The following is a 24,762-nucleotide window of genomic DNA, read 5'->3' on the forward strand; positions in this document are numbered from 1 at the left end:
CCGGGCCCGCCCCTAATCCGCGCAGTCCAATAGGAGTGGCCCCGCCTCCTATGGCCAAGACTCTGACCCTCTCTCTAACTCTATTTAAGAGGCTGAGCGTCAACGATTGGCCTGTGAGTTGGAGACTTTTTTTTTATTAAACCTAGTTTCCTAATTGGTTGTGGCGTACTGCTGGGACAACCCGGAAGTGATTCCCGCAGAGGCTGGCCGCGTGGGTTCACCTTCTGGGGGCTTGGCGTGGGTATTGCCGCGTCGCCGCGATGACCAAAATAAAGCCAGACCCGGACGGGCCGGAGGCGCCGACGGAGGCGTGCTGTGGGGAGCGCACTTACCATGAGCTGCTGGTCAACCTGAACCCCATCGCGCAGCCCCTGGCCTCCCGCCGCCTCACGCGGAAGCTCTACAAGTGCATCAAGAAAGGTGCAGCGGGCGCCGGGGCAGGTGGGGGCGCACGGGCGGTGCGAGACCTCCGACTGACTCTTCTGTCGTTGCAGCCGTGAAGCAGAAGCAGATTAGGCGCGGCGTGAAGGAGGTTCAGAAGTTTATCAACAAAGGCGAAAAAGGGTAAGACCCCCCTCCCCGTCCGATTTCGCATTTCTAAACGGTAAACTTAGGTGCTCGGTAAAAGTTGGGTGGACTGACTCAGACTCGTATAATAAAGCAGTCGGTAAGCTCCACTCGATACAGATCCCCATATGTCACTTACACGAGCTCAGAGGGAGGCCGTGAGCAAAGTGAACTCCCGAAGGAAGCTAATCCTATTATCTAATTCAGTTAGGGTAGACTCCCCCTTCTTCATTCAGCGACTAAATGTTTATTGAGGGCTTTGTCACGCACTCTGCCTATGGGGATGCAGTGACATTGAGCAAATCATCAGAACATAATTACAAATTGTGATAACCACGAAGAAAAAGTGCAGTGAGAATGACTTTTCTTCTACTTACTTTCGGGCATTAATCAGAATCTGAAATTCGTATTTACATTTTTATTCCCAGTAGCTCCCACACGGGCCAGACTACAAGCTCCCTGAGAATAGGGCCTCCCACTGCTTTATCCCCAGTGTCAGGAACACTGTAGGTGCTCAAGAAATACGGCTGGGGGATTTGATGCAAAATTGGGAGTCTGACCTAGTTTGACCTAGGTGAGGGGGCAGGGAGGGTGTACATCAGGGAGTTTTATTTGAGCTGAGATCTGAAGATGCAGGGACTAATGGAGGTATGAGGGGGAAGGAGGTGGTTCCAGCCAGAAGAAAGAGGGGCATGTGAGCAATGGTAAGGTGTTTAGTTTTTGTACTTGGATCTTTGGGGGCCGTTGAAGGGTTAAAGCCAGTGACTGACAAGATTATATATATGCCTTAAGAACATTTTTTCACTTGAGGGAAGAAAGGATTAGAGAGGCAAAAGTAGATTTGGGAAAACTGATAGGAAGGAGGTTACTGTTTTGATTAGGTTGGTGATGGAGGAGAATGACAGCGGGTGGACTTGAGAGGATTTAGGATATGGAGAGTAAAGTGCTATTAATGACTTCTTTTTTGGCTTACCCAGCTGAATGGACTGAGGATCCCATTCACTGAGAGGAAACAGTGAAGGAGGGCGAGGTTTGTGTGGGAAGATCACAAGCTTGGTTTTAGACAGTTTTTTTAAGGTACCTTTGCGATACACTCCCCCAGCCTACAATGCCCCTCAGCGGAACTGTCAGACAGACAGATGGGCTTGGAGCTTGAGAGGGGGCCAGGCTGGAGAGAACAGATTTGGGAGTTGTCACATAGTGTGGTGAACACCAACACTTAGAGGAAGAAGAGAGGCCAAGATGCAAAAGGAAAACTAGAATGCAGAAGCAACATTTTGAACCAAAGCTTCTTTCCTTGTGTCTGCCTGTCACCTGTCCTTGGAGAATGGACTCTCCCTTCTGTGTCTTCAGGCCTTCTGAAGCCCTTGCCCAGAGCAGTTCCCATCACTCATGGGACAGAGCCCATGCTTTTTAGCATTGCCACTCAAGGCCCTCAGTCAGGTCTCTCCAGCCTTCTTTTCCACCCCATCCACCCTGGATTCCAAAGCCATCCCAGGTGGCCAGCAACCCCTGTGTTATGTGTTGTCATTCTGCTTCTCAGCCTTAAATGGCTTCATCTCCAGTGCCCCCTTCCCCCCTATGGTTGCCAGACAGACATTTATTGTTCAGCCTTCAGTTCAAGTGTCACCTCCTTAGCTGAAGCCTTTCTTTGGGTCTCTAGGGAGAGCTGAGCACTTACTCCCTGGGGCCCCTGCCACACCTCACCTGTCCCAGCACTATACCACTTGGTGGCATAAATGTTGCCATGTCAACTTCTACCGTTCAGTGGTTGTGGTTAAAAAAATAAAGACCCATCTCCTCAGAAGAATGCACTTACCCAAATACACAATTTTGCTCTCACTTTCAGAGGGCTACATTCCCTCATTAATAACTGGGCTCCTTGAGGGCAGGGCCATCTTATTTGTCTCTGTACCCCCAATGCCCAGTCCAGAGGCAGCACTTAAGACTGAAAGGAAGGAAAGAACAAGCTAGAAATGACCGTGATGTCTTTTATTACAGGATCATGGTTTTGGCGGGAGACACACTCCCTGTTGAGGTATACTGCCACCTCCCGGTTATGTGTGAGGACCGGAATTTGCCCTATGTCTATATCCCCTCTAAAACGGTAAGGAGCACGTGACCCCACCGACCCTGGTCAGCACTGGGGAGGGGTTGCCTAATAGGAAAGAATGCAAGTTCTGCCGTGAAGATAGGCCTGGGTCCATTAGCTCTGTCACTTCCTCGTTGGGGTGCAGTAAGTTACCTTTCTGCACTTCTGCTTCTTTCCTGTTGAGTGGGATCCCTCCTGTAGATTGAGAATGAAAATGGAAGAGGTGTGTGAATGTGCTTTGTGAACAGAAATACTGCCCCAGCGGTAGCCCTGTTGGATGGGTGCTCAGGGCAGGTATTTGGGGAGCTACAGCTGTCCTTACCCTTCTATAGTGGGAGTCAGGTCTGGGGCCACAAGTGGTAGGGGGCAGCCCTGCTGGGCTCTAGGCCAGTCACTGTGGCCGTGTGGGAACATTGGCCCAGTGTTACTAGACTGTGGCTTGAAACTTTGCGGAGTTTAAATGATGGCAAACAATTCGAAATGTTTTAAACATAACGCAGACCCAACAACCTGTCTGTGGACCAGATTAAGCCCTTCTCCATCATCGTTCTTTATCAGTTTGTGACTCCTGGCCTACAGGTTGTGTGGCCTTTTTTTCCAGACAGCCCTTCTCTCTCTGTAGGACCTGGGAGCAGCAGCTGGCTCCAAGCGCCCCACCTGTGTGATAATGGTCAAGCCCCACGAGGAGTACCAGGAGGCCTATGATGAGTGCCTCGAGGAGGTCCAAGCCCTGCCCCCGCCACTGTGAAGGACTCGGGTAGCAACCTGGCACCTGTTCTGGAAGCTGCTGTGTGGGCAGTGGGCCAACCGGCTGCCACCCATGCTCCCAGCATCTCCTCAGTTGCCTGAGGCATGTATTCTTCCCAGGCAGCTCCAACAACTACTTCATGAGGATAAAGCCAGCATCTTCTCAATCAGCACTGTTTCCTGTTCCATTTACATGAAGACAGTTCCAAGAATTTGGTGTGGGGGCAGTAAATGCCAAGACTGAAATGTGAGTCTGTGGGTGTTTTTCTAAGCAGCAGCTGCGGGTGGGGCCAAGGAGTTCGTGGGCAGGAAAGTGGAAGCAGCTGTTTTAACCAGAGACCCTGAAGGACTCTTTAAGAGGGTTTAGTGCTTGTGCCCAGCCACCCAGGGCTGAGTGCTTGGGCTCGAGCTGAGAATGGACTCTTTGCTGTCCACCAGAGCGCTCAACTCCCACCTCCCAAGTAGGGAGCTGTCAGCTGCAAGGTAAGGCAGCAGAGCCCAGAACCCATTTTATGGAAACCTGCAGCCCCTGCATTGAGGACACCTTCATTCCTCTTTTCTTCTTCCCCCAGGAGCCTTAAATCTCAGTGTGAAACTTAAGGAAGCAATTTACTTACCCACATAGTACATTTTAAATAGGGATATGAAGTAAAAAACAACAGGCCGTCTCTCCCGTCCAGCATAACAGCCCCTGGTAATCTGATCCCTTCAGACATTTTAGACTTAAGGCCACTTCTTATTGTCAGAGGCCCAATGCAGGGCTCAGTGCACATAGTGACCAAGCCTCAAGCATCTTGGAGTAAACTGGAAAATAGTCTGGGCTTGAGAGTCAGATCTGGTTTAAACTCCAAGCTCTCTCCTTTGCAAGCTTCTGCCTTGTTCGTGCCCCATGGAAAATGCCTCAGGCTCTTTCTTCTCCCACCAGAGATGCAGGTTGAGTTCTTTCTGCCTGGGCACTGGCCACCCATGCTTCTGCCACAGCTGCAGCCAGGCCAGGCCAAGACCTTGTGGACAGTAGACGTGTAATCACTGGTCAAATGAAGCTAAGGGCAGGTGACAGGTAAGGAGAAGGGCTGCGAATATATTTACTAGTAATTAGAAAACAATGACATTCAGCTCTCACTTGGACTATTTACAGTGGGAGATGGATACATACAGTTGTGTTGTACAGTGAGAGGAGGTGGCCACAGCTGGGTACCCATGGTCTGCAGGCCAGAGTGGACATGGTGTTGGCATGGCAATAAGAGACATGGCTGAGGGTAGGGAAGGAAAGATGTCTGCTGATGGCCAAGTCCTCTGCTACTGTCGGTTGCTACTAAGTCAATGGCAGACATAAACAGGGTGGGAGAGAGTAGAACAGAGGCCACCATCTCCCTCCCTGCCAGCAGAGGAGCCAGCTGCCCAGTACAAGGTGGTTCACCTCCCTCCTCGGCCCCGCCCCAAAGGAGCCTTCCTCAGCCAGTTGCTCTGAAACGAACACAAACCACTGAGGCCAACCACCCAACCAAGGGTGGCCAAGGCTCAGGGGTGAAAGACCCTTCAACAAAGTTCCTTCCAGGCAGGAATCAGAAGATGATGCGTTTCCCATCTGCTGGGTTCTGTTCCATGGGACAGTAGGGACACTTCAGCCTGCAAAGGGAGGAGAACCAAGGAGGTCTCGGGCCAGCCAGCAGGACAGCCAACCCTAAGAGGAGCCAACCATGGGGCACTCACTTTCCTCCGTTAATGAGCTTGTTGAGTGCATCTCGGGAGATAACATGGCCACAGATGAGCTTGATGGGAGGGTTGGAGTCTGATGTCTGCTGGCGGAGGATGGGGCAAGCGAACACCGAGTGGTACCAGCACTTCATGCCTAGTTCGATCTCGATCTGGGGAGGCCAAGCACAGGTGACTCCCATGTCCTGTCCTGTCTGCCCCGAGTCCCTTCTGCCTGCACCCCCCTGCTGGGCCTCACCGGCAACTCATCTTTGTGGCTCCAGACCCCAGTGCACTGCCGCTGCTCGATCACAGCTTTGATGTTCATCAGCACGGGCAGGGCCACACAGCCAGAGGCAAAACTGCAGGACAAGAGCAGGGGCTGTGTTGGCTTGGCCTTCAGGAGCCCAGCAGACACACAATGATCCATATGCCCTTTGAGCAGGTACCTTGGGCCTGAGGTCCAAAGTAGCCTAAGATCATACTGGTCTTTGAAAATCTCTTATATCACTTACAAAGTGCCACATACATAGTTATGTGTATCCAACTCTAGATAGTCATTCTAATGCACCCCAAACTGAGACTACAGGAAAAACAAAAGGAAAACCCAGGGGCAGATGTCTGCTCATCTAAATAAAACATTAAAAAATCCTTGGTGTGACTGAGGTCCAGCCAGCTGTAGGACCAATCTGCTGTTGTCACCCAGAACCTCTGTCACAGTAGTATCTTATGGCACCCAGGAATGGGGGAGGGAGGGATGTAGCAGAGGTAGGTGGGGGAGCCTGCTGGCTGGAAGGTGGATAGTAAATATCATGCAGTGCGCAGGGCAGTCCTGCACAACATGGAGCCATCCTGTCTAAAGCGCCATCCTATAGCCTGAGTGCACGTTAACAAGTCAAGTGAGAGTGGAGGCTCATCGTATTGGGGTGGGCTGGGTTGTTAAGATTCCCAAGTCAGTCTAAGTAAAAATGCCCTGTGATAAATACCCACTGTGGTGGAGTATGTGGCCGTGGAGTGAGGTTTAGTTGCCCTTAATTCCCTGTGAGACCCTAGGCAAGTTGGTTAATGTCTTCAGCCTCGTTTCCTGATCTGTAAGATGAGGAGAGTAGTGCCTCTAACTCCCAGGATCACTGAAGTTGTTAGGAGTATTAAGGTAAAAAAGTCTTCAAGCTACATCTCTAAATGTTACTCAGCCCCTCTCAGGTCTGCCTTGAAGGACAGTGGCACTTTAGAAAGATGAGAGTGGGGGTACTGCAGAAGGGTCTTACAGGAATCCAGGGTGAGATGCACGAGAGGCAGGGGCCTACTGCCAGAGACATTACAAAATGAGACCCTTGGCCCACCACTGACTTCATGCGGATCTCAGGCTACAACTCTTCCTTACTCCAGCTTCTCTGTGTGTAAAAATGTAGGTAATTCCAATATTGAAGAGTGACTAAGAGCCAAAGTGAGTCTATGGAAGCACCAAGCACCATGCCTGGCACATAGCAGGTCTGCAAAATCCTGCTTCCCTCTGCACCCTCCCATTTTTGCTGCCCTCACAGGGCTGGGTCATACCTGACGCTGAGAGGGGATTCTACAGAAAGCCCCAGGAGGGAACAAGCATCCCGGGTGAAGGTCTCACAGATCTCGGCCCAACGGCTGTTGTCCAGAAGGTGGCAGTAGGGTGACTTCTCCAAGCCCAGCCGCAGGTACACCAGGCTGCCCATCATCACCTGGATCTCTACAAGGCAACCAGGGCGGCAGCTCTCAGGTTGGGGCCCAGGAGCCAGCCTTTCCCACCAGGGCCGGGGTCTATCCTCTGAGGGGCAGCAGGGTTGCGAATACAGTGCCCTCAGGCAGAACCGGTTTTCCCAAAAATCCAAAGGAAAGGTGGCATCTAGGGGCTTCCTCACTTCCAGACAGGGAGGCAGCGTGGGCACCAATGATGGCCTGACCATGTGGGACAAAGACAAGCATTAACCCAACAGGATCCCACAGGGAGGTGAGCCCTTTCTTGGGTCTCCCCATCCTTCTGAGTGCCTCCAGGAGCAAGAGGCCGGCACTCGTGTCTTTTTTCTCCAATGCTAATTTCCCTTTTTAGCAAAGCAGACCTCAGGGTCAGCACTTCATAGAGGCAGCAGTATCTAGTTAAAAAATTTAAGAACATTTGCTTGGTTTTCATACTTATTTTTAAATGAAATTTAAAGTAATAAACATGAGTGGAGCTAGTTAACAGTGTGGATGGATACTACTGGTGAGAGATTTCAAATGTCAGGTTTAGGAAATCTTGGTGTCAAGGAAGAGGGTCGAGAAGGATGCTGCAGAGTTGCTGCAGGGAAAGGCATGCACTAAAGCAAAGTGGCACGAGGGCCTGGCATGTTGTGAGCACTAGGAGAAGTCTGGGGTAGGTGTGTGTATGTGGCAGGGCATTGGAGATGGGAGTAGCCTAAGAGTAAGCTAAAAAGGTGTGGAGGCGGACAAGGAAGCGCCCTGAGTGCCATGGGGGGAGTTTGAGTTCACCTGGCAGATGATGAGGGGCCAAGGAGTTTCCAGGTAGGGAGGTCATCACAGTAACGTGGGAGCGGGACTGGCAACCCGGCAAACCTGCCAGAGTCAGCAGCTCCAACCCCCGCATCCACACCCATCCGGGTACATACCGCGCTGGTGCAGCCGAGCAAAGGGCTGGAAGTGTCGGGCATAGCTGAGGGCCTCCAATTGCTTCTCAGGGCCACCTGCCAGGAGGTGGATGAAGTGTAGGCGGTGCAGCTTGAACTCCAGGGAGCTGTTGAGCTCTAGGAGGCGCTGCCTGTGGGAGACGGCCCATCTGGGAAGAAACGGGCCCGTTTAGAGCTGGTGACAGAGCCAAGACCTGAGAGGTGGACTCCCAAAGCCTATGTGAGTCCCCTGGAGGCATGGCAGGTTACATCTGGGTGAAATGAAGGCCACAACAGCCCTGTCCCCTGGAAGTCAGGGCAGAGCAGCAAAGGCAGGAGATGATTCTCTGGGCAGAGCAGCCGCTGGCCAACCCCAGGGACCTCCTTACTCCAAGGCAGGGCCCAGGTCTTGTTCATGCAGAGCTTCCAGGATTCGATTCAACTCCAGGAAAGGCTGCTTGAAGTCCAAATCCACATTCAGTGTTGATTCCTGTAGGGGGAGAGAGACCCCACCACTGGAGGGCAGTGTTTCCAGAATTCTCTGCTCTGCACATGATGAATCCTCATCTACCACAACAGGCTGGAAAAAGCAGGATTTGCATCAGGAGTCATATGGGCCCTCTCATTCCCATTTGAGTTCTGGGGAGGCAGAGTGCCGCAAGCTCGGCTTCCCCAAATGTGGCCTGCAAAGCCCACCCACCACTGTGGTGCTAGAGACGGGCCCTGGCCTGCACTGAGAACTATGGTGAGAAAATTATGCTCCTTTCAGTTCCTTGCCTGTCCTGATCACATTGAAGGAAAGTCTCATTGACTGCCAGTATGTTCTTAAGACCTAACAACTGACTGCTACTGTCCCTTTTTACTAAGTTCCCTTTTTAATAAAAGGGATAGTAAAGAAATAGTTTAGTATCAGGCCTAAACTCAGGACCCTGACTGGCAACCAACTCAAACTAGAAATTAAAAACTTCACTTTATTTTCATCATATATATTTTTTTATTTAGGGTTACCTTCATTTATGGCAAGAAGACACTGATTTCCTTTCTAAAATAAATGTATTTAAAGAAAAACAGGGAGTACACTGAGGCTAAAGGAACCCTCAAATCTATTGTCTGGAAACAGCTTTTAAGCCTTGAACCAAAACTATCCCACAAAGTCATCTTTAAACAAAACAGCAAGTTAGTGCATTTAATAAAGAATGTTGCCTTGAGCATTGTGTTCTTTTAAAGAATTATCTACATGAGATCAAATGGACAGCAGTAACTCTAAAACACAGACAAGAACTTTAAGGAGCAGACAGAGTCTAAGTTAAGGGTGGTGAAACAATAGAGGGAGAAATAAGGAGAATGGTGACACCATGTGAAGTGTGTAACCACTGTCAATGAACTGTACGTGTAAAAATCGTTGAATAGGTGTTACATTTTGTGCATATTTTCACCAAAAAAAAAAGAGTAACGGGCTTAATTGGTGGCATTGGTGGTTCAGTGATAAAATTCTTGCTTTCCATGCAGGAGACCTGGGTTTGATTCCTTGCCAATACAGCTCATGCACAGCCACTACCAGTTTGTCAGTGGAGGCTTATATGTTGCTATGATGCTGAACAGGTTTCAGCAGAGCTTTGAGACTAAGATGGACTAGGAAGAAAGGCCTGGTGATCTACTTGCAAAAATCAGCCCTATGGATCACAACGGTCCAATCTCATTGTGCATGGGGTCACCATGAGTAGGGGGCCGACTTGATGGCAGCTAACAACAACAACAGTTTACAGAAAACTTATCAAGTAAAAGCAGCAAGGCAGGTCCACTCCACACACACCCCTCCCCCAACACCTGGCATTACCTGGCACAGCTCCTCGGCGACACTGAGCATGCCCTGCTGGTACAGGTGCTCCACGATGGCCATCTGCAGGATCTGCTGCTGCTTCTCCCGTGAGTCCCACACCGCGTCAGAGACTACACCGCAAATCTCAGAGTCAAAGTTCTGATGAGGACGAGAGACAGGGCCCCATGACTAGGGTGCTCACCTGCCTTCCTGCCGAGCTCCTGGACTCACTAGCTCCAGGACAGCCCCACATATCTCCCCGGTCTGGGGCCGCCCAGGTGCTCACCCTGTCGATGGCTTTGCCCACTCGAGAGACGCTGCTGTGAATGTCCTTGTGGTCCGAAGCCAGTTTCTGCACGGTATCTTTGATCTTCCGGCAGCACTGGGACATCACCAGGGAGAGAGTAGCTGAGAGAGGCGTGCCCTGGAGGGCTGCAGAGAAACGCTGGCATTGAGTCAGGATGCAGAGAAGGCAGACTTGAGCACCCGCTTCCACAGCAGGCCTTGTCTCTGCTGCTTCTAACTGCCAGCCTGGTGGCCTGGGAGGCAGCCCTAACTCAGGAGTAAAATACCTGGAGCAGGCGCTATCCTGGGTCCTGCTACTTTTTAAATGCATGACTTAGGACAACCCAGTTCTCTCTGAGCCTTCGTTTCCTCATCTGTAAAACGGGGTAATATTACTGGCCTTGTAGATTGTTGTGATGGTTTGGGGCCCTGGGTGGCGCAAAAGGTTAAGCGCTTAACTACTACCAAAAGACTGGCAGTTCAAAGCCACCTGGAGGCACCTTGGAAGAAAGACCTGGTGATCTGCTTCCAAAAGGTCACAGCCATTGAAAACCCTATGGAGCAGTTCTACTTTGCCCACATGGGTCGCCATCAGTTGGAACTGACTAGACAGCAACTGGTTTTTTTTTTTTTGGTTTATGGGTTAAGTGAGGGCAGTGCTGGTTCAGTGGTAGGGTTCTTGCCTTACATGCACCTCATGTGCAGCCACCACTCATCTGTCAATGGAGCCTTGTGTGTTGCTGTGATGCTGAACAGGTTTCAGTGGAGCTTCCAGACTAAGACAGACTAGAAAGAAAGGCTTGGCGATCTACTATCCTGTGGATCACAATGGTCTGATCCTGTTGTACATGGATTGCCATGAGTTGGGCCGACTTGACAGCAGCTAACAATAACAACATGGGTTAAGTACTTCGGATAGTTTAACTCATTTAATCTACTATGCTGGGAATGACAAACTGAAAAGGAATGGTGTTGCATTCACTGCCAAAAAGAACATTTCAAGATCTATCCTGAAGTACAACGCTGTCAGTGATAGAATAGTATTGATACGCCTACAGGGACGACCAGTGAATGTGACTATTATTCACATTTATGCACCAACCCCTAAGGCCAAAGATGAAGAATGCAGTCTGAAATTGACTGAACATGCAATCAGGATGCAGTGACAATTACTGGTGATTGGAATGTGAAAGCTGGAAACGAAGAAGGATCGGTAGTTGGAAAATATGGCCTTGGTGATAGAAATGATGCCAGAGATCACATGATAGAATTTTGCAACACCAACAACTTACTCATTGCAAATACTTTTTTTCAACAACATAAACGGTGACTATACACGTGGACCTCGCCAGATGGAGTACACAGGAATCAAATCGACTACATCTGTGGAAAGAGACAATGGAGAAACTCAGTATCATCAGTCAGAACAAGGCCAGGGGCCGACTGCGAAACAGACCATCAATTGCTCATATGAAAGTTCAAGCTGAAGCTGAAGAAAATTAAAACAAGTCCATAAGAGCCAAAGCACAACCTTGAGTATATCTCACCTGAATTTAGAGACCATCTCAAGAATAGATTTGACGCACTGAACACTAATGACCGAAAACCAGATGAGTTGTGGAATGAAATCAAGGACATCAGAGATGAAGAAAGCAAGAGTTCATTAAAAAGACAAGAAAGAAAAGACCAAAATGGATATCAGAAGAGACCCTGAAACCTGCTGTTGAATGTCGTAGCTAAAGCGAACAGAAGAAATGATGAAGTAAAGGAGCCAAACAGAAGATTTCAGTGGGCAGCTTGAGAAGACAAAGTATTATGATGACATGTGCAAAGACCTGGAGTTAGAAAACCAAAAGGGAAGAACACACTCGGCATTTTTCAAGCTGAAAGAACTGAGGAAAAACTTTAAGCCTCGAGTTGCAATAGTGAAGGATTCTATGGGAAAATATTGAATGACGCAGGAAGCATCAAAAGAAGATGGAAGGAATACACAGTCACTGTACCAAAAAGAATTGGTCGATGTTCAACCATTTCAGGAGGTAGCATACGATCAAGAATCGATGGTGCTGAAGGAGGAAGTCCAAGCTGCACTGAAGGCATTGGCGAAAAACAAGACTCCAGGAATTGACGGAATGAATACCAACTGAGATGTTTCAACAAACGGATGCAGCACTGGAAGCGCTCACTCATCTATGCCAGGAAATTTGGAAGACAGCTACCTGGCCAATCGACTGGAAGAGATCCATATTTATGCCTATTCCAAAGAAAGGCCATCCAACCAAATACAGAAATTACCAAACAATATCATTAATATCACACGCAAGTAAAATTTTTTAGAAGACCATTCAAAAGCGGTTGCAGCAATACATCCACAGGGAACTGCCAGAAATTCAAGCTGGATTCAAAAGAGAGCGTGGAACAAGGGAGACAGAGCAGAAATCCAACTGCATTCTACTCCCGGCATTAGCACTGCCCTGAGAAACCTCAGCTTCCACTCATTCCTCACCATCTGCTGCGCTGCCAGGTCACAGAGAATGCACTGTGAACATTCCCTGGCCACATCTTAGCACAAAGCAACCAGCCCTGTCTCCCTTGAGTAGGTGGTGGCCTGACCAACACCTCCTGTTGGTATTTGTCAGAATTCATTCAGTTACAAGTGACAGAAACCCAGCTCAGACTGGCTTAAACAAAGGGGGGGCAGATTCATTAGCTCACATAACTGAGTGTCCAAAGCCTTTTAACCTAGAAGTCCCCAAACCTCATCTCATGAGGACCCCACTGACTACCATTAGCCCAGCGATTCCACATCTGAGAAGATGGCCTCCCTGTGAAAACACTGCAGCCAAAACATAGTATCATCTATTAACTAAGGGCACCAAAACCCACCGCTCTTGAGTGATTCTGACTCACAGGGACCGCACAGGACGGGAGAACTACCCTATAGGGTTTCCAAGGCTGTAATCTTTATGGAAGCAGACTGCCATATCTTTCTCCTGCAGAGTGGCTGGTGGGTTCAAACCTCCGACCTTTCAGTTAGCAACCGAGCACTTAACCACTGCGCCACCAGGGCTCCTAACCAAGGGCACAGGCAGCTGCAAATGAATGCTTCCGACCAGCAAGATAAAACTGTTTTTACCTCATGCAGCTAACAGGTGCCATCAAAAGCAAGGAAACCTGGGCATTTATTGCAGCACAGCACAGCCAGACAATGGAATGTTGGTCAGCCGTTAGCAAGAATGAGGCAAAACTCTGCTGATGTAGAACACTCTCCAGCACATACTGTTTAGGGGAAAAAGCCTTCAAGGTGCAGCAAGTATGTATTTTATACTACCTTTTGTGTGTGTGTTTTTTTAAAAAAAGGGTGACCATACAGGATTAAATTGACAACAGCAACTCAAAAGATAGGATACTTAGGAGGCAGTGAGTTTATGTTAATGGGGGAGAACAACTCAGAAAAGGAGGGTAAGATAGGCTGCACAACTCGAAAGATGTAATCAGTGTCACTGAATTGTACATGTAGAAATTGTTGAATTGGTGTATGTTCTGCTGTGTGTATTCTCAACAATTAAAAAAAGGGGTGTGTGAAACAGACACCTAGACATACCCCTATGTGTTCACACAGATGCAATCTGTAAGGACATCTGAGAAACTGGGGACAAGGGTGGCTTTTAGGGAGGGATGCTTAGGAACTGGGAGTCGGGGGTGAAAGGGAAATTCATTTTTCATTTTGAACTTGAAGTTTTTTCTATATGCATGCATTCTTTAAAAATAAAGACTAAAAAATAAAACTAGTAGATTTGCTTTTTCTCAGTGGTATTGGGTGTAGTAATTCTGAAAATACTTTCTATGTATTATAGAAACTGAGCAAATGAGAAAATATATTGATGATGTTGGGAGCCAGGTTTCATACTGTTTTGAAGGGAGATATAACTGTGGAATGGGAGAAATATAAAAAGAACCAATTGATATTGGATTGGAATTGGGGTATCAGTATGAACTCATGGTTTGAAATAGACAGATGGACAGGTAGATAGAAAGAAACAAGGAAAGAAAGAGACAAGACTGTCTGCTAAAAGAATCTAGAAACAATGCCATCCCAGTAGCAACCCAGATCTTGGTTTCCAAATACCAATCCCCACTAAAAGAACCAGGGCTCCTTATAGAAAGGAACATCTTATTGTGCTAGAAAGTAAAGAAGTGCTTAAAAAAAAAGTGATGGGAACATGTCAAAAGGACATAAGAAGGCAAGAATAGTCTTTCGACAACTAGATCTCCATATGCAAAAGAATGAAGTTGTACCCCTTACCTCACACCACATACAAAAATTAACTCAAAATGGACCAATGACCTAAATATAAGAGCTAAAGTTATAAAACTCTCCAAGAAAAACACAGGTGTAAATCTTCATGGCCTTGGATTAGGCAATGATTTCTTAGATATGACTTGAAAACCACAAGCAACCAAAGAAAAAATAGATAAACTGGACTTTGTCCAATTTTAAAATTAAAAACTTCTGTGCTTCAAAGGATACTATCAAGGAAGTGAAAGACAACCCACAGAACGGGAGAAAATATTTACAAATCATATATCTGATAAGTGCCCAGTATACAGAATACATAAGAACTCAACAATAGAAAAGACAAATAACCCAATTAAAAAATAGGCAAAGGACTAGAATAGACATTTTTCCAAAGAAGATCTACAAATGGCTAATAAGCACATGAAAAGATGCTCAACATCATTATTTATTAGGGAAATACAAATTAAAACCACAATAGGACACCACTTCACACCTATTAGGATGGCTATAATAAAACAGACAGACAATAACAAGTACCAACAAGAATGTGAAGAAATTGGAACCCTCATACATTGCTGGTGGGAATGTAAAATAGTGCAGCCACTTTGGTAGTTCCTGAGAAGGCTGAACATAGAATTACTATATGACCCAGCAATTCTACTTCTAGGTATATACCCAAGAGAATGAAAATATACGTCCACACAGGAACTTGAAGATGCATGCTCATAGCAACACTATTCACAATAGCGAAAAGGTGGAAGCAACCCAAATGTCCATTAACAGGTGAACAGATATACAAAATGTGGTACATCCATACAATGGAATACTATTCGGCCATGCTACAACATGGATGAACTTTGAAAACATTCTGCTAAGTGAAAGAAGCTAGACACAAAAGGTCACATATTGTACGATTTCATGTATATGAAATCTCCAGAATAGGCAAATCTGAAGTAGAAAGAAAGCAGATTACTGGTTGCCAGGGGCTGTGGGGAAGGAGGAATGGAGAGTGATTGCTAGTGGGTACAGGGTTTCTTTTTAGGGTGATAAAAATGTTCTGAAATTAAATAGTGGTGATGGTTGTACAACTCTGTAAGTATACTAAAAAGCAATGAAGTGTACACTTTAAAATAAGGGTTAATTTCATCTCAATTTTTTAGAAAAAGGACATAGGAACCAGGCTGAAGGGGTTCCCTTTGGTCAAATCGGGCATAATTTGAGCATCAAAATAAATGACAATAATGGATTATATAACCTACTGAATAAAATAAGAATCTGCAAGTGTGAATTGATAATAAATAAATAAATAAGGGAAAAGAAAAGGCTCTTCCTTACAGTAGAATGCCAGCTAATAAATGTAGAAGGAAAGATCAAGCAGGAAAAAAACCACCATGCTGCAGCTAGCATAGTAATATTTAATTCAGGCATGAATCATCATGGATGTTAAAACTAGTGGGTTGAAGTTTGATGATGAGCAAGATATTTATATAGTCTCCAAGTTATCTTTCCACAAATTACTTATTAATTACAAAGAAAAAAATAGTAACGTTATGGTAGAGGAACCTGGCAGACACCATCTTAACCAAGTGACCAAAGTTAACATCACCAGTAATGGAACAAGCCAACAGCATGCGCCTCCTAATATGATGAACTGAGAACACATCACTGCGGAAGTCCCCCTGCCAAAAATATAAAATCTGTATCTAATCGTGAGGGAGCATCAGACAAATCTAAACTGAGAGTTGTTCTGCAAAATAACTGACCTTAATGCTTCAAAATGTCCCTGTCACGGAAGACAAAGGAGGGTGGAGGAAATGTCCTAGATTAAAAATCTAGATAGACAAGAAAAACTAAATGCAGTGCATGATCCTGAATTGGATCCTGGACTGGAAAATAAAATTGCTTTATGAAAATTATCGGAATATGAGCTGTATTTTTTAGATGATAATATACCAATGTTTTATTGCTTGATTTTAGTAATTACACTGTAGTTATATAAAAGAATGCCCTTGATCTTAGAAAATACCCACTGAAGGGACATGATATCTGCAGCTTTACTTTCAAATGGTGAAAAAATAATAGTACACAAGAGGATGATAAAACAAATATGGCAAAATGTTCACGGTTGGTGAATCTGGGTGAATATATGGGTATATGAGAATATATATGAGTTCTTTATACTATTCTTGGGACATTTCTGTAAGTCTGAAATTATTTTACAATGTTTAAAAAATAGTTTTAAAAAGTAAAATGAAAACAAAATGTAAATGAAAGCAATCTGAGGTAAATGAATAATTTTTGTTGGCTTTTGAAAGAGCTTAGAGACTTTCATTACTCCCGTTTGAGAAAGCCCAGGGATTCATGTACCAATGTCCTAACCATCATCCTTCCAGAACTCTGTCACCAGGTGGCCTCCGGGTCTGCTAGGTGCACAGTGCAGCTGGTGGGGCTTCTGTTGGGGGAGGACACCCACCTGCGCTGGCCAGCTCAGCCCTCAGCTGGCCCACGTAGTGCAGCAGCTCCTCCAGGCTCTGCTCACAGTGCTGTCCATAGGTGAGGAACTTCTGCAGGACCTTGTCCAGTTCTCTCTCCACGCACGCACACTGCTCCATGCCGGCCTCGGCCTGGAAACCAGGGGTCAGCTGTGTCAGGCCCCACTGGGATCAAGCTGGCATGGTGGGATGGGCTCTCTCAGACCATTTCCTCAGATGCCCTCAGCAGGCCTATGTATCAATGTTGCCCAAATTCCCCTGCTTAAAACATCTGTCCACAGCTCCCCATCAGTCTGGGATGAACGCAGGAGTTTTTTGAACCATGGTAAGAAAATTACTTCCTTTTCAACTCTTCATTCAATAATCTTTGTTCATCTCCCTTTTTAATCAGAAGATAGACCACTCAGCAGGCAGCACTAACAAGAAATCAATAACACTGCATGTTTCCATGTATTTATTTTATGACCACCTTCTCTTATGTTGGAGCCCTGGTGATGCAATGGTTAAGAGGTCGGCTGCTAACCAAAAGGGTGGCAGTCCAAATCCAGCCACTCCTTGGAAACCCTATTGGGCAGTTCTACTCTGTCCTATAGGGTCGGTATGAGTCAGAATTGACTCGACAGCAACGTCTTTGGTCTTTTTTTTTCTTTTTTGGTCTCTTACGATATATGGAACTGGTTTTGCCATTTACTATACAGCATAGTCCCCAATTTAAGACATATTCAAGTTATGATGAACCGCACTTATGAGTGTCTTGTTTTTTTTGTACATCTTATCGTTAATAATATGGATATATGTATTAAAATATATCTGTAAGTTTATATGTAATGTTTCCAACCCCCAAAGACAAAGATCAAATTTATAAAGATATTTATAATAAAAGACAACAGTGAAAACTAAAATTAAAAAAAAAAAAATGAGGTATTCAACTTATATCAGAACCAACCTACAATGGAGTCGTCAGAATGGAACCCTGTCGGAAATTGGGGACTGCCTGTAGTGATATAAGCCATGAAGGCAGACCCTGAATGGCTAATATTTAAAAATGCAGCCTGGGGAATAATAGCCAACTGCCTTGCCAGATTGGCCTTGCCCACCATGCCAGCCTCAGCCCTCTCTCACTGCTCCTCCAAAGACGGGCAACCATGTGTCCAGCTAGCTGGCTGGAACCACCTGCTACTTCTCGGCTCCATGTCCTTGAACATGCTGCTTCCTCTCCCTGCTATGCTCTCCATTACCAGTCATCTCCTTCAGCGACTATTCCTAGCCTGCTTCTACCCTGGCTCCCTCTACTCTCAGCTTTCTACAAACTCTGTACCCTTCAATGTCATTTCCATCACTGGGTAATGATCTGTTTGAGGGCCTCCCTCCCCCACCAGATTAGAACCTCTCTTGTTGTAACACAACCTTTCCACATCATTATACCACTGGAAGAAAGGTGACTTGTCCCACTTCTCTACTACTGATGCCCCCTGCTTAAGTCCTGTCCACCCTGGACCTCTGCTCCCCTCCATTTCAGAGCAGCCTTTCACACTGAGCATGTGGACAATTCTCAAATGTTGGTGAGAGTTATTTTCCTCCCCACGCCTCCATCTGTGGGATTTGAAATGAGATGAGGTCAGATGACCCTCTAAAAAGTTCAAATCTAGCCAACTGTCCACTGTCTCAAAGAGGGGTACAGATCCCAAAGAGAATCCCGTGTCTAAGATGACCATTGGGATTTTCCAGTTTCACCTGGACCCAGACTCTCTTCCCATTCCCACTAGCACCCTCAATCCTGACCTCATCATCTCAGCCCAGCCTACAGCCCCTGTCTTCCTACCAGACAGGTGGTGCTTGCCTGGGAAATGACATCCAGGGCTGTGGGATGTGTTTACAGTCTCTCCTGATGGCTGATGCCATCATACTAGAATCTGCAATCATACAGCCCAGAAGATATGCTCTCCTCCCTGCCCCCTGTTAAATATCCTATGACTGGATGTAAGTCATTATAAGCAAAATATAACAGGGACTCCTGTCTGAAATAATATTATAATTATTATTGTTATTTCTATTATCAATAGCTAACTGTTGTTGTTAATCGCTGTCTAGTCAATTCCCACTCATGGCAACCCCATGTGTGCAGAGTAAAACTGCTCCATGGGGTTTTCAAGGCTGTGATCTTTCAGAAGCAGATCACCATGCCTGTCTTCGAGGCACCTCTGGGTGGATTCAAACCACCAACTTTTCGGCTAGTAGTCGATTGCTTAACCATTTGCACCACTCGCAGATTCCTAACTTAACATTTAGTACGTGCTTATTATGGGCCCTGGTGGCTCAGTGGTTAAGAGCTTGGCCACTAACCAAAAGATCAGCAGTTTGAATCCACCAGCCACTCTCTGGAAACCCTATGGGGCAGTTCTACTCTGTCCTATAGGATTGTTATGAGTCGGAATCGACTCGACAGCAACAGGTTTTTGGTATTATGCGCCAGGCACTGCTGTAACAACTTTGCATGCATTAACTCATTTACTTAATTCTCACAAAAACACTACAGTTGCAATTATTAGGGCCACTTTATAGATAAGAAATGAGACACAGAAAGATTAAATAAGTTTCCTTATTTAAGGGCATACAGCTGGTTAAGTAGAGGAGCTGGGAAATGAGGGCGGGCAGGCTAAGCATCATAGGTACTCTCAGGACCTGCTTAACAGTCACTGTGTCACCAGTGACTGGAATGAGTGTACAGCAACCATTAATGATGGCCAGAAACAGGAAACCACCCATGAACCCTGTGAGAATGGTCAACTGGGGAAGATAGCAGGGCAAAAGAATGTTTGCTAAGAGTGTCTGGGGATCAGAATCACCATTTACCAGGAAATAAATGCAGCTCGAGAAAGGTCCCTAAAGTCAAACATAGTCAGGTCTTGTCAGACATCAGCTGACGCTAAGATTACCAAAGGAAGCCCAAGTCAGCATCTTGAAATTGTATAAATAAGCTAGGGAAGGAGATGTATGAGGATTTTCATGCCAGCACTGTCTGTTGTGGGGGACAGTGGTGGTTCAGCGGTAGATGATCCATGTAGGAGATCTGGGCTCGATTCCCACCAATGCACCTCATGCGCAGCCACCACTTGTCTGTCAGTGGAGGCTTGTGTGTTGCTAAGATGCTGAACAGGTTTCAGCAGAGCTTCCAGACTGTGACAGACTAGGAAGAAAGGCCTAGTGATCTACTTCTGAAAATCAGCCAATGAAAACCCTATGGATCACAAAAGTCCAATTTGCAACCCACCATGGGCATGGCACCGGACTGGGCTAACAACAACCACACTGTTTGTTGTGGCAGGGAGTTGGAGACAATCTAGGGGCCTCATCACTAGGAGAATCTATAAGTCAAATAAACGTGGGGAATGTACCTGTGGAAACCTGTGTATCATTTAGATACACCCACAGCAACAAGATCTCAATACCTGGTACTGAGCGGAAAAAAAAAAGAAATAAAATGAAGTCTAGGCAGAATACCATTTAATTAAATTAAAAATGTATGCATACAACCAAGGACACATGCAAATGAAAAGAAATACACCAAACACATCAGTGTGGTTTTCTATGGTGGGGGGAGAAAAGAGGAAAGGGGATAAAAGGCAATACTGTACATAAGTAAACACCAAGGAGAAAAAGGCCCTGCATGGGTCGATTAAACATGCCATGAACTGAGGAGTATGATTAACTCAATTAAAAATTAAGTAGGTGAGCTGGGAAAACAGGACAGATTGGGGGTAGTCCATCCAAAAAGCCCAGGAGGTTAATTCAGTCTGTGGAGACTGAGCCATGAATTATGCTCTGCATGAATTATGCTCTGTCATCTTCTCCAGGCACAAGAATGTCTGAGTGTGCGTGTGCATGTATTTGACAAGAAATTCTGTGATTAATACAAGTGTTGATGACTGGAATTTCATGTTCCCTCCTCCTCAAGGTCTCACATATACAGAAATTATCCGCCAGAGCAATCCCTCTAAAACAACCATCAGATTCTGTCACCTCTAGGCTCAAAACCTGCCACAGCCTGATACACAAGCCCTTTGTGTCTCATCTGTACATTCGCCTCCTTTACACAATCCGTTCCTGTGTCAGAGTGCCCTCTGCACTTCTCAGCATGGAAAATACAAAATATAGTTTAATCATCTGCTCTCAATGACATCTCATGAAGCCCTCAATGAAATCTGCCTCCCTGTCTGCTTCATTCATTCATTCTGGCGAACCTCTGCTGAAGACACCCATACCACCCCCATCTGAATCCTTACCACTGCAGTGCACTAATGTCTATTCACATGCCTATCTCCCCCAGTAGACTGTGAGCTCAAGGGCTGGAGTCCAGACTCATTCCTCTCCCTCCCCCTCAGTGCCCAGCCCAGGGCCTGGCCTCTGGTGGGGCCTCAGTAAACATTTGCTGATTAAATGGCTAACATTCATTTCTTAACACTTGGGCTAGGGGGCCTGAGATCAAATCTGTGGGCTTGGGGAAGAAGAGACATGAGTGAAACATTAAAATCCCCACCAAGACAGGCATAGGGATTTCGTTCCCAGTCCTCAGCATCCTGAAACAAGAGGGCCCCCTTCTGTGGGAGGAAGAAGGGAAATTTGTATAAATCACAGGAAGGTCGCCTTTGCCTAACACGGCACTAGACAGGATCCACCGACCCAATTCTTACACTTCTGCACACTTCACCCCCATTCATTCTCCACCATACACATTACTCCTCTGATTAAAACCCAACAGCTTCCCACTGTACTTAGAATAAAATCCAAGTTCCTTTCTACAGTCCACAAGGTTCTATGTGAGCCAACCCCCAACCACCTCTCCAGTCTCCAACCTCATCTCCTACCACCCTCCCTCTCACTCACCACTCTGGCCACACTAGCCTTTCTGGTCCTTGGTGACATCAAGTTTATTTCTGTCTAACAGCCTTTGTACTGGCTGTTTCCTCTTTCTGGAACACACTTCCCCCAGGTCTTCCCATGGCTGGCTCCTTCTTACTTGGGACTCAATGTGAAAGTCATCTCTTCAGAGATGCTCTCCTAGACCACACCGTTTAAAGCGGCCCCGTCCGCCCCGCCCCACAACAGTCACTCTATCATAGAGTCCCCTTTTCTTTATTGTACATCCCTATACGAAGTTTCACATCTTTCTTTTCTCACTAAACAAAACTGAAGGAAAAAGCCTACCATTTCCCCGGGATAGCAGTCCCTACTGGGAGTTTCATCTGCATTAACGTGCAAATAACCGTCGAACTCCTACTCACCCTTCAAAAATTTCTGCTCAGATGCCCTGCCTGGACCCCAGCCCGCACCGTGTTACCTCCGACTCAGTCGTGTCACACTAAGATGCGACGTCTGAGTCCGAGTGACTCCCCAGGCAGATAAAGCTCCTCGAAGCGGGGCCCCGGTCTATCGGTCTCAAAGATCAACTCCCGGCCCGGGGCCGACCACTGGGAAGAGAACAGGCCCAAAAGCAGACTGATGCCGGGGCTTAGTAGGGGAGGAGGCCTTCCTGGAGGAGGCCGGGGGCCTGGGCGCCCGGCCGAGCGGCTCCCCACCTCCGGCCGCCCAGCGCGCCCCGCCCTCGGCCCGCGCCTCCTTGGTCAGCACCCGCCCACTCTCAGCTCGCCCCACAGCCCGGGCCCTGGCTTCCGGCGCCGCTGTCATCGGAACCGGAAGCCGCTGCTGTTGCTCCACTGGACCGGCCTCGCCCACTCGCGGTTTCTCGGAGGGGTGGCCGTTCTCCCGAGCCCGTGGGTTTCCGCTTCAGCGCCAAACCTTCCCCTTCCGCGCGCCCCGGGAGTAGAGAAGCCCACAGGAGCCGGGCGGTGCCGCTGGCCCAGCCCTGCCCCTCCCGGTCGGCTGGCAGGAATCGGACCGAACCACTCGCTCGCCAGCGGGGGATGCGAGGGGGCGGTAGTCCAGGTGTGCGCCTGGGTGCCAGCTCCTTGGCTCCCCGCAACTTCCCACCCTCTGCGGTCCGGGGAAGCTGAGCTCTCCGAAGCCCTAAATGCAGACGTGATTATGCCACCCTTGTTCCCCGCCCTCATCCAAAGTCAAGACTATACCGAACAGTACAATGTATGTAAGGGATCCAACAGTGAGGTATTTCCCGCGGTGGCTCCTCGAGGCGGTTTTTGAAATATCAAAGGATGTTGAAAAGAGAAATCCTTTTTTTGTGCCCCAGCTTTGCTGGTCCCCTAAACCCGTACTTAATCTGCCCACATTGTATCCGACAGAATTGGGTGTTGCTGGGAGGACAAAGTCCCTGCCCTGCCGCCCTCCCTTTGTTGCTCTCTCTGGTGGTGGTGGGGTGAGAGGGGCCGTCGCACATGGCCATGAGGAGGGAGGGCGAGGGTTAGGAAGGGGGAGAGGAGGCGGTGACCCCAAGCCCCGGCCAGGACTGAATCTTCGAGCCTCCAGGCCCCTGCTCTGGAGGGAAGGGGCAGAGAAGCCCACTCAGGCCTCAGGGCCCTGGACTAGACACAGCTCAGGAGAACAGGCTCCGTCTGTTTCCCCTACTTTTAGGGAATCTTCCACTTCAGCCCTCCTCCCCAAAACAGCCTTAATCTTGCACAATCCAGTTTTGTTTTCTTCATAGCACTTGACTTGAAATGATCTTTTGTGTTGTTCTGCCTCCCCGTCCCTGGCCCCCTCCCCTCTTCTAGGATAAAAGCTCCATCGGATGCTGGGACTATGCCCTCATCATGGCTGTATCCCCAATACCCAAATGCTTGCAACAGAGTAGTTTCTCAAACATACTTCGAGGTAGCTTACAAAATTGGGAAACTGCGGCTGAAAACGCTTATGGGTTAAACCCGGCAGGGAGGAGGGTGTCCGCAGCCCAGCGGAGCCTGCGGGGCGTCGGAGCGGCCCCAGAAAGGCGTGTCGGTGCACCCGGAGCCTGGGTGGTGTTGGCCCCAGGCGGGAGCCGCGGAGGCGGGGAGTTGAGTGAACCTTGCCCGGGGGCGGAGGGGCCACTGCCGCTTGCGAGCCGACGGGACCTCACAGGCTTTCGCGCACGCCCCGGGCTTCCCCGGTTTCCGCTCTGGAGCCCCAGCTGCCGGCTGCCGGCTGCCACTCGCCTTGCTCACACACTAGGGTCTTTTAACCTTTGTCGTTGCTTTCCCTGGGCAGTGGCTGTCTTTCCATCTTGGTTTTATTACTTTCCATCGTGCATCAAGTTTTATGACATAGATAATTTTGTCAGTCTGTCTACATTGGGTTTTTGTTGTTGTTGCTTTTTTCTTTTTTGCTTCAAAACGGAGAAACTTAGCAGTTCTCCACTAATTCGGTAATAGCCTGTTTAACTCTGCTGGTTTCCTAGGATTGGACTTTTAAATTTTAACTCCTCAAATGTCCATTTTGGCAAGGGATGGTGCAAAGTATGACTCCTTCCCTCCCCCCAAATTATCCAATTATCCTAGCACCCCTTGTTAAATAATCCTTCCTTATCCTTTTGTTTTGAAGCCCTTTATCATATATTATCTACAAAATTGAATCTATTTTTGGCTCTTCATTCTGTTCTGCTGAAGTTTATTTTTATTTTTTCACTAATACCATAATGTTTTATTTGCTGTTTTGTAATATGTCCTAATATGTGGTGGGGTTAAACACCCCTTACAACAAGGAAAAACAAGTTTACTGAGAAAACAGATAAATGGTTGTCAGGAACTGGGGGTGGAGGATAAGGGCTGACTACAGAGGAGCACAGAGGAATTATGGGGAGTGATGAAACTATTCTGTATCTTGATTGTAGAGTTGGTTATACAACTGTTTGTCAAAACTCTAAAAACTTCATTTAAAGAAGGGTAAATTTTACTGTATGCAAATTATATCTTAAAATGGGGGAGGGGGGAAACAGGTACACAGAGTTGTTGTGTGCCGTTGAATATATACCAACTCACAGCATCAGACCCACTGCCTGCCCTCCTCCACAGAAACGGCGGGTACCAGGGGTCAGCCCGTGGGAGCCAAAAGTGCCTTACCTATCTCTGGCCAGGCCCTGGACCTGCTCAGGCCCTCTTGCTCTTCTTTTCCTTCCACCCTGTTTCCTGCAGGTGGCCTCTTAACTCGATCCCTGTCCCTTCTCCCTGTTCCCATCCCTCCTG

General features: G+C 47.4%; 2 protein-coding genes across 9 annotated transcripts; one reads left to right on the top strand and one right to left on the bottom strand.

Annotated features, from left to right (window-relative positions):
• Positions 1–113: 113 nt before the first annotated feature.
• Positions 114–3,576, top strand: NHP2 (NHP2 ribonucleoprotein). Its single transcript, XM_004371132.2, has 4 exons — positions 114–420; positions 495–564; positions 2,569–2,674; positions 3,282–3,576. The coding sequence occupies exons 1-4, from the start codon at positions 261–263 to the stop codon at positions 3,405–3,407; spliced, it is 462 nt and encodes a 153-aa protein (XP_004371189.1). The 5' UTR covers positions 114–260; the 3' UTR covers positions 3,408–3,576.
• RMND5B (required for meiotic nuclear division 5 homolog B) lies at positions 2,545–22,167 on the bottom strand. 8 transcript variants are annotated; one of them, XM_023726450.1, is made up of 11 exons: positions 21,972–22,167; positions 16,615–16,765; positions 9,843–9,988; positions 9,575–9,715; positions 8,127–8,227; positions 7,741–7,907; positions 6,659–6,824; positions 5,361–5,463; positions 5,120–5,274; positions 3,432–5,035; positions 2,545–2,854 (listed from the first exon to the last, which is right to left on the bottom strand). In XM_023726450.1, exons 2-10 carry the CDS (start codon positions 16,751–16,753, stop codon positions 4,972–4,974), a joined length of 1,182 nt encoding a protein of 393 aa, XP_023582218.1. In that variant the 5' UTR covers positions 16,754–16,765; positions 21,972–22,167; the 3' UTR covers positions 2,545–2,854; positions 3,432–4,971. The 8 variants fall into 8 exon arrangements, with proteins under 8 accessions (XP_023582218.1, XP_023582216.1, XP_023582217.1 ...); XM_023726448.1 differs by having other exon boundaries at positions 21,916–22,167; XM_023726449.1 differs by having other exon boundaries at positions 16,615–17,049; positions 21,916–22,167.
• Between the last annotated feature and the right edge of the window lie 2,595 nt (positions 22,168–24,762).

This window comes from Trichechus manatus, unplaced genomic scaffold (genome assembly GCF_000243295.1).
Source record: "Trichechus manatus latirostris isolate Lorelei unplaced genomic scaffold, TriManLat1.0 scaffold00011, whole genome shotgun sequence".
Classification (NCBI taxonomy): Eukaryota; Metazoa; Chordata; class Mammalia; order Sirenia; family Trichechidae; genus Trichechus; species Trichechus manatus.